At 41.4% G+C, this 8635-nt stretch overlaps 1 protein-coding gene across 1 annotated transcript in view; it reads left to right on the top strand.

Moving 5' to 3' along the window:
* The first annotated feature begins 3589 nt into the window (after positions 1 to 3589).
* The window catches only part of HPGD (15-hydroxyprostaglandin dehydrogenase), a 28370-nt gene continuing 23324 nt past the window's right edge, over positions 3590 to 8635 (top strand). Inside the window, exons 1-3 of the mRNA XM_039243221.1 lie at positions 3590 to 3921; positions 4232 to 4355; positions 7440 to 7546. Coding sequence (XP_039099152.1) covers positions 3829 to 3921; positions 4232 to 4355; positions 7440 to 7546 — 324 coding nt within the window. The 5' untranslated portion in view covers positions 3590 to 3828. The remainder of the gene's footprint in view (positions 3922 to 4231; positions 4356 to 7439; positions 7547 to 8635) is intronic.

Raw genomic sequence — 8635 nt, 5'->3', positions numbered from 1 at the left:
ACATTGATGATAAAATTGTATAGCTAATGTACATGAAACTAAATAATGCTATCGACACAGAAGCTGAGAAATATATATCAGAAACCACAGGGGATGTGCTTACTGGGTAAAAAGAACCCTTTTTTGGTTTGAGGATATACTATATATAATGTCCTGTAGATACATTTTTAAAAGTTTATTTGTTTATTTTGAGAAAGAGAGAGAGAGAAGGCCAGAGAGAAAGGTAGAGAGAAAGAATCCCAAGCAGGCTCCGCATGTCAGTGCAGAGTCCGATGCAGGGCTTGAACTCACAAACCATGAGATCATGAACTGAGCTGAAATCAAGAGTTAAACACTTAACCAACTGAGCCACCTGGGCACCGCTCCTGTAGATAGTTTTAAGTCAAAATATACATTTAATATAAAATATAAGATTTCAAAACATTCTACTTCAAAAAAATACCATACCAGCATACTTTTTTCCATTCTTACTTTTATGTTATATAAAGGCATAATCATTATATGCAGGAAATCTCACCATCTAGTTCAAATTTTCCATCTTCTCTCAAATACATCTGTCATATTTATCAGTACTTTTCTTCATTCAATATGTACAAGCACACACTTTGAGTGGCTCTGTGCTGTATGCTGGAAACATCCAGAGAAAAGGGCCCTGAGCTGGACACACATAGTAAGATCATTAGAATGATATGATCAGTGTTTCCACTGTAGAGTGTTCATAGATTAATTGGAAGATGAGTAAAGAAAGTGAGTGGGAAGTATCCTCAGGGGAGCAGACAGAGGATGGGAAAGGCCTGGGGCTTGGAGAGTGGTGTAGGTTTGAACTGATTTTGCTTCCTAGACTGCAAAGAGGGGCTCCAAGAAAGATACGGGGCATGGAATGCCCACCTCCTATGCAGTGTCCTAGAGTTTGTACATTTTAAGGATTTTAAAAGTGAGAATGTATAAACATGACTAGATCTATATTTTAGAATTTATATTGGGAAGAGTGTGGAAACTGAATTGGATTTAAGAAATTTGTGGGCAAAGTAATTCAGGATGTTAATGGCTATTGTGAGCACAGGAGAAAGTAAAAGAAAGTCTGTCATCACTGAACAAAGACAATGACAATGGAAACTGAGAAGAAAGGAATTTACAGGTGCTAACTTTGCCCTAGATCCCAGACCTTCCTATGTACTACAAACAAACAACAAATAACTCAAACAAACAAAAAATGGTTTCTAGCATTTTTCTATCTCTCATGTATTATTCATTAATAATCCAGAAGTAAATTGTATCACTTTGTACCAGGCATTGGAATAGTGCTTTATATGTATTACCTAATTTCATTTTCACCAAAGTCTTATAGGAACTGCTACTTTACTAAGAAAAAGTCTGAGGCATAGAGAATTGAAGGAACTTGACCGAGGTCACCCCACTGGTCAGAAGCAGAGGCAAGATCCAAACCCATTTTGTCTGAATCCAAAGCTGACGCTCTCATACCTCACCCACCCACCTCCAGACTGCTTCCGGTTCCTCTCACTCTCATGGACGAGTGGCCTCATAAGCTGGATCAGTCCTCCTGTCCTTCCTTAAAGGACAAACTTATTTTCCCTCTAATCTTTCCAACTACTGTCCAATCTCTTTCTTTCCATGCAATGCCTTGAACCCCTGCAATACTTATCTTCTTGCCAGTCGTTCTCTCCTTAAATCTCAGCCGTTTGGTGTCTGTGCCTTGTAAATTTACTCAGGCTAATTATTGTCTTGAAAAATTCAAAGTATCTCTCCATTCTTCTTTTCCTTGTGCTCTTAGGGTACTTCGTATAATTAACTGCTCCTTTCTTCTTGAAGCTATTTTCCCCCAAATGTGTTGCAACACGTGACCCTCCCAACAGGGTGAAATGTCACTGTCGTGTTTCCTTCTCTATTTCTTTTGTTAGTTCTTTCCTGTTGAAGAACTTGTTCTTTTTCTTCTTCTATGCTCTGTGCATGCCACTAGAGGTTTTTATTTATTTCCTTTTCTTTTTGTCCTCTGTTGTTCTCTTTCAATATGATCCCTCAACTTATTCTTCACATTATGACTATTTTAATTATCGTGATGGAATATAAATCTCTCTCTGTTTTAATTTCTCAATATGTTTTGAAGGTCCAATTTCAATTTAAAAACAAATTTTTAACGTTTATTTTTGAGACAGAGAGAGACAGAGCATGAGCTGGGGAGAGGCAGAGAGAGCCAGAGACACAAAATCTGAAACAGGCTCCAGGCTCTGAGCTGTCAGCACAGAGCACGATGTGGGGCTTGAATCCACCGACGCAAGATCATGACCTGAGCTGAAGTCAGTCGCTTAACCGACTGAGCCACCCGGGCACCCCTTGGAGGTCCAATTTCAAATCAACTCGGAAGTCTTTCTTCCATGGCTTACTGACATGTATTTCACACAGCCTCTCCAGCCTCCCTAAACACCTTCACTGCTGACCCAGTCACCTTCCCCCATATCTCCTGTTACAGCAAAGTACACCAAGGATTCATTCTGCTCTTAGTTTAAATCTTTTGCCTGACCTTCATCTCCCCAAGCACTTAGATTTCTTTGTTCATAAAAATAAATGCCAAACAGGTATTATGCTCACAGAATTAAAATTGAAGGGACGTCTGGGTGGCCCAGTCATTAAGTGTCCAACTTCAGCTCAGGTCATGATCTCCCAGTTTGTGAGTTTGAGCCTGCGGTGGGGTCTGTGCTGACAGCTCAGAGCCTGGAGCCTGCTTTGTATTCTGTGTCCCCCTTTCTCCCTGCCCCTCCCCCACTTATGCTCTTTCTCTCTCAAAAATAAGCATTAAAAAATTGTAAATAAAATTGAAGACTGCAGGTGATGCGGGGGTGGAGGGGGGAAGGGGATAGGTCAGAAGATTAGCCATGGCTGAATCCATCTTGGATACACAGCTTGTACTCAGCTCCTGGAAGACAGAAAAACTTTGCTGTCCCATACTTGCAACTCAGAACCTCCACAGCTAGTATGATTCAACGAGTAAGCATTCCATTGAACCGAAGTTCACCAGGCTAAGAGCGACTCTGGAAGTCCTGGGCAAATAAATGATTACCATTCATGTGGAGCCCTCTCCACAGATAACACACAGTTGACAGTGATCTGAAACAGAAGTGCCAAATCTTAACGTCCCAGCCTTGAAGTGATATGATTCAGGGGTTTCGGTCAGAACACAGTTCAAGTATCTCTAATATTCATACAAGACTCAAACACACCACGAAGTTTAAAAAAAAAAACAAACAATGGTGCTAGTTACCTCTGCACCCCTCCCCCATCCTCTCCCCAATAGCCATGAGATGCGAATTCAGGCATAAACTTGGCTTGAGACAAAGAGCAACACCCCTAAAATTTCGCTTTTGTTTGCTTGCTTTTGTTTTTGATTGGGGGGTGGGTGGCGCAGAGACTGGAGGACCCGAGGGTTGGAGGAGGACACCAGGCTCCCAAGCCCCTCCTCCTCTCTCCGTTTATCCGGGTGGTCTTTAGCGCAGATAGTTATTTCTATCTGTTCTAGAAATAACTTCTCTGGTTTTTCTGACGGCGCCCTGCCAGCCGCCCAGCCAGAGGCCGAGGGGAGGCTGTGACCTGGGCGGCGAGTCAGCAAGGCAAAGATCGCGAAGCTTGGCGCCCCGGAGCGCTCAGCGCCAGGTGACACAGCCGTGGGCTCCCCGGCGCGGGCTTGACAGTTTCATCCCCGCCCACTCGCAGGAGAACGCTCCCCGGGCTGCACGCGCGCGCGCAGGGGGCCTTAAAAGCTGCGGCCGCGCGGAGACGCCGAGCTCGCCCACCGCCCGGAGCAGCGGCCGCATCATGCACGTGAACGGCAAAGTGGCGCTGGTGACCGGCGCGGCGCAGGGCATCGGCAGAGCCTTTGCGGAGGCGCTCCTGCACAAGGGCGCCAAGGTAAGCGTTGGCGCCGGGCCCCGGGAAACTTGTCTTCCCTCCCCGAGACTCGCCCACCGGTCGGAGGACTCTCGGCGAGCTCGGGGGTGGGGGGTGGGGGTGCTGCGCCCCAGGCTGCCCACCTTGCCACTTTCCAACGCTGCGGGGGCTGACGGTCTAGATCAGACCTCGCAAGCGGTTGCGAGAGACCCCGAATTTTAACTGCAGAGTCTAAGTCCAAGAAGGGGAGCGTCCTGGTGTTTATTTACTGTTCCGTCTGTCTGTCTGTTTCACGAGCTGCGCAGAACCTCGGTTCCTCTGCTCTTTATAGGTAGCGCTGGTCGACTGGAATCTTGAAGCAGGTGTAAAGTGTAAAGCTGCCTTGGATGAGCAGTTTGAACCGCAGAAGACTCTATTCATCCAGTGCGATGTGGCTGACCAGGATCAACTGAGAGGTAAGAGGCTGGGGAGTCAATCCATCAAACCCGGAGCGTGCCTTGAACAAGCAACGACCTGAAGGCAGCGCCCCAGGCCGGAGAGCCAGCTTGGGTGCAGCCAGATCCAAGGCTACCTCCTGGAGAGCAGCTATTTAATAAGCCCCGAAAGATAGCTTGGACTGTTAGCTTTCCTGCTGACATCTCAACAGCCATAACAACTAAGAGGGGGAAAACCAAGACTGTTTGAGACATCTTTTATTTTATTTTCTATTTTTGGCAGCACATAATGTAATCAAAGTCCCTTTGTGTATTCAAAGACGGTGCTGCTACAGTAATTATTAAATGATTGACATTGCAGATGGAGCTTGGAAAGCTGAAGTAGACTAAGGGACTGTGGCAAACAACTTCTTCCAGAATGCTGGAAGATGCAGAGTTCAATGACAACCAAATGTGGCAATGTTTCCTTTTAAACCTACTAGAAGGCAGGATCAAGGATCAACATCGCAGACGTGCTACATGCACTCAACCAAATGTTCTCTCTGGGTTTTCCCCTATGAAATGGTACTTTAAAAATAATAATAGCTGTACCGCAGTGTTAGAATCACAGAAGAAGTTTCTATCAGACTTTCCTCAATGCTTTCCTGTTTCCGATCTGCTCCCTTAAAATAGACCAATCTACTTGTGAGAGACCAAGGACAGTATTGCATGGACAATAAACAGATTTGGTCATATGGAAATCTGGTAGATTTGCATGGAAAAAATACATTTTTTTTTCTGGAAAAAGCAGAAAAATAAAATATATGTATTTCACAAAGTTTTATTGGAAGACTGAGTAAATGTTTGGGCACATCTATAATGAAGGGGCCAGAAATTTTCCATAAAAGTCATGCTAGCACTCCTGTTCTTGAAGAACACTGGATATGTGAATTTCTTTGAAAGTGTTGAGCTGTTTTGTAGAAGGGTGAAGATGGAGTGGTACCTTAGAGGGTATTCCCCTATAGTTAAAGGAAATTATTTTCTAGGAGATTATGTAATTAAATCTGAAAATGCTAATAAAGACCTATAACATGACTTACAAGCTTGAGTAGAAGCAATCCATGAACACAGTGCTATTGGAACATATTTTGCCAGAGGGTAGAGTTTTGTTGATTGTGCATGAGATTTTGGATCAAGGGTAAAGTCGTGCCAAATCCCAACATCCATGCTGATGAGATAGGAAACAGTATAGATCATCTGAAAGCTATTTCTGCCTGAATTTATGTCATTTCACATGTGACATTTAACCTTAATTGTTTTGCCTCCCAGTATTTAAAATTAGTATCTTGGCTGTAAACACATTCCTTAAGGATAAGTGATTGTGGAGGAAGACATTCAGATACGGGAGTGACCAGGAGAAAGCCTGTTGGTCTTGAGAAAGCCACACGTTGTCTGGACATCAGCATTTATTTACATTTAAGGAAGACATGGCCTCGACTCTTCCAATTTCAGGATTTAATTCTGTCTACGCTTCTGAAACTGTTTAAGCTGTGGACAGGGGAGACTTCATTAAAGTCATAAAAACAGAGAGGTGAAAAGTGTCTTAGAGATGATCTAGACGTAATTCATTTTACAAATGAAAAAAATAGAATATGGAGAGTTAAGGTAAATTACAAAGAGTGCCTCAGCTTATAAATGTTAAGAAGAGCTTAATTATAAGGCACTTGAGCCCCAAATTCAATGATAGATCAGAAAGAAGATGGCGTGTTATATCCTGATAAGGGCAGATTATAAGGGATCCAGTAGAGACCAGAGTGAGGGAAGAAAAATTAAAGAAGCAATTAGACTTACATACTTAACCACCTAATTTCCTATAGGATGAATGTGAGGTTTTGAAGAGTAGAAGAGAGACAGATATTCCTTAGATGTTTTCTGCTGGAGGACCTTTTCTAGAATCAGCTTGGGATTTTAAGCAGTTTAAAAATTCCACGAAAAAGTAAACTGCTTTTATTTTGTTGTGTTCTATTCCAGTATGGTAAGGTACTCTGTATAGTGGCCTTTGTGATATTTTTGGCAATTGGCTTGCATAGTAATTTATCCACTTGGGAACTGGTGAATCCATGCCCTCTCCAGGATGTCTGGTGGTTGTTAATAATTGTAGATTTCATTTCAATCAAAATAAAGCTTGTATGGGTGTACTTTTTTCAAGGAACTCATGTACTAACCTCAGGATGAGAAATACATTTCTGTCATATGGAAGAACAGCCACAATTGTTATCTATAGCCTCAAGTAATAGAACCTGGTAAAGGGCCTAAGGAAACAGTTTAAATCTATAGAACTATGCCAAACACTGCTTTGAGAAATAATGTGTGTCTTAATACAAAGATGATAAAGCCAAGTGCAGCCTGGCTAAGGAGGGTTTGCAAGGACTGGATATGTGGTCGGACAATGCCATGAATGACTCTCAGGCCTCAGAATCTGTGTAGACTTTACCCTGGTTGAATGTAGCTTTTATACAAACTAGTAATACAAAGTAGCAATAATAGTGAGAAAGGGAAAAGAATAAATAGTAAATATTGAAGTTACAGTATCTAGATCAATTGAATGAAGTGTACACTTTTACTTCCTGGGATATCAAAACTCCCTGAAATGGCCATAATGGACCTGAATACACAAGAAGACCTGTGTTTAATAATTCACTCTAGAAAGATAATGCAGCCTATTGGAAAAGGATGCTTGTCATAGCATCCTTTGTAAGCACCCTTTGGATTTGTAAGAGCTCATAGCTTGGGATGCTCTGTTGTCTAAAATTCACTCCATTGAATTAAGAACTTCAGTGTGCATACAGGTCATCTACAGACCTTATTGAAGTTAAGATTCTGAGTCAATAGGTATATGGTGGCCACAGATCAGGCATTTCTAACAAGTTCCCATGTAATGCTGATTGTTGCTGCTGGCTCACAAACCACTCTTTGACAAGCAAGGAATTAAGTCACAGTCTAAGGGTGTAATTTTCGTTGTAAGCGTGGATAAATGAAAATCGATTTCGGGGCACAGGGTAGGATTGAAATGTAGATGTGGAAAACAAAAACATATCTATATAACGTCTTCTGTTCTTTAATTAGATACTTTTAGAAAAGTTGTAGACCACTTTGGAAGATTGGACATTTTGGTCAATAACGCTGGAGTGAATAATGAGAAAAACTGGGAAAAAACCGTGCAGATTAACTTGGTAAGCTCTCTTAGCCATGTTTGTTGCCTGAACTTGTTTAATAAAATGATGCCTTTACAGGAAAAAAGGTTCTTACATTCATGAAATCAATACAATGACCTACAACCTAGAGAAAGAGGGAAGTTACAGAAAGCTAGAAAAAAAAGCATTTCTTTTTACAAATAGGAAGACATTTGAGACTTCTAATTATGCATATAAATCTGTCTTAAAATCTTCAAAGGAAATATAAAAAGACATAGTTGATTGCATAACAGGCTAACCTAGCCTGTCACTGCTTTTGTATGTCCTCAAGCTAAAAATGAGTCTTACATTTTTTGAGGTTGAAAAACATGTAAAAAGAAGAATATGAAGTATATGAATATACAAAATTCAAATATCAGTATCTATAAAGTTTTATTGAACACAGTTATAGTCATCCATCTGGTTATTGTCTGTGGCTACTTTTTGCTACAACAGCAGAGTTGAATAGTGTAACAATGACCTTGTGATGTGTATTGCTAAACTATTTACCTATTCTGGCCCTTTACAGAAAAAATCTGTTAACCCTGGCTTACTTATTTATGTAAAAACTAAAGCTTTTTTAAAAAATTTGTTTTATGTTTATTTTTGAGAGAGAGAAAGAGGGACAGACAGACAAAGTGCAAGTGGGTGAGGGGCAAAGAGAGAGGGAGACATAGAATCTGAAGCAGTCTCCAGGCCCTGAGCTGTCAACACAGAGCCTGACACGGGGCTCAAACCCACGAACTGAATGATCATGACCTGAGCCGAAGTTGGAAGCCCAACTGACTGAGCCACCCAGGCCCCACTAAAAACTAATCTTAATTCAATTCCAGAGATTTAACAGAAAATAAGGCTAATGTGACTGTTGGACTTCGTAATTATTAAGATTTTTATCTTGAAAGTTGGTGTGTGTGTGTGTAATTTCTACAATGCTTGATGATCATTTAGCTCTTAATTAAATTACGAAAATGTAGAATAAGGAAACTTACAGTGCTTTATCCACTGTATTACAAGTTTGTTGGTTATCTCATATTATAAACACACTTGACATAAGATATTGGGGTTTAGTAAAACTTAAACCTTAGCCAA

The sequence above is a fragment of the Hyaena hyaena genome, unplaced genomic scaffold, assembly GCF_003009895.1.
Source record: "Hyaena hyaena isolate Hyena2069 unplaced genomic scaffold, ASM300989v1 scaffold_226, whole genome shotgun sequence".
Classification (NCBI taxonomy): Eukaryota; Metazoa; Chordata; class Mammalia; order Carnivora; family Hyaenidae; genus Hyaena; species Hyaena hyaena.
Note: the sequence above shows the minus strand (reverse complement) of the source record. Positions and strands in the feature narration are given on the sequence as shown.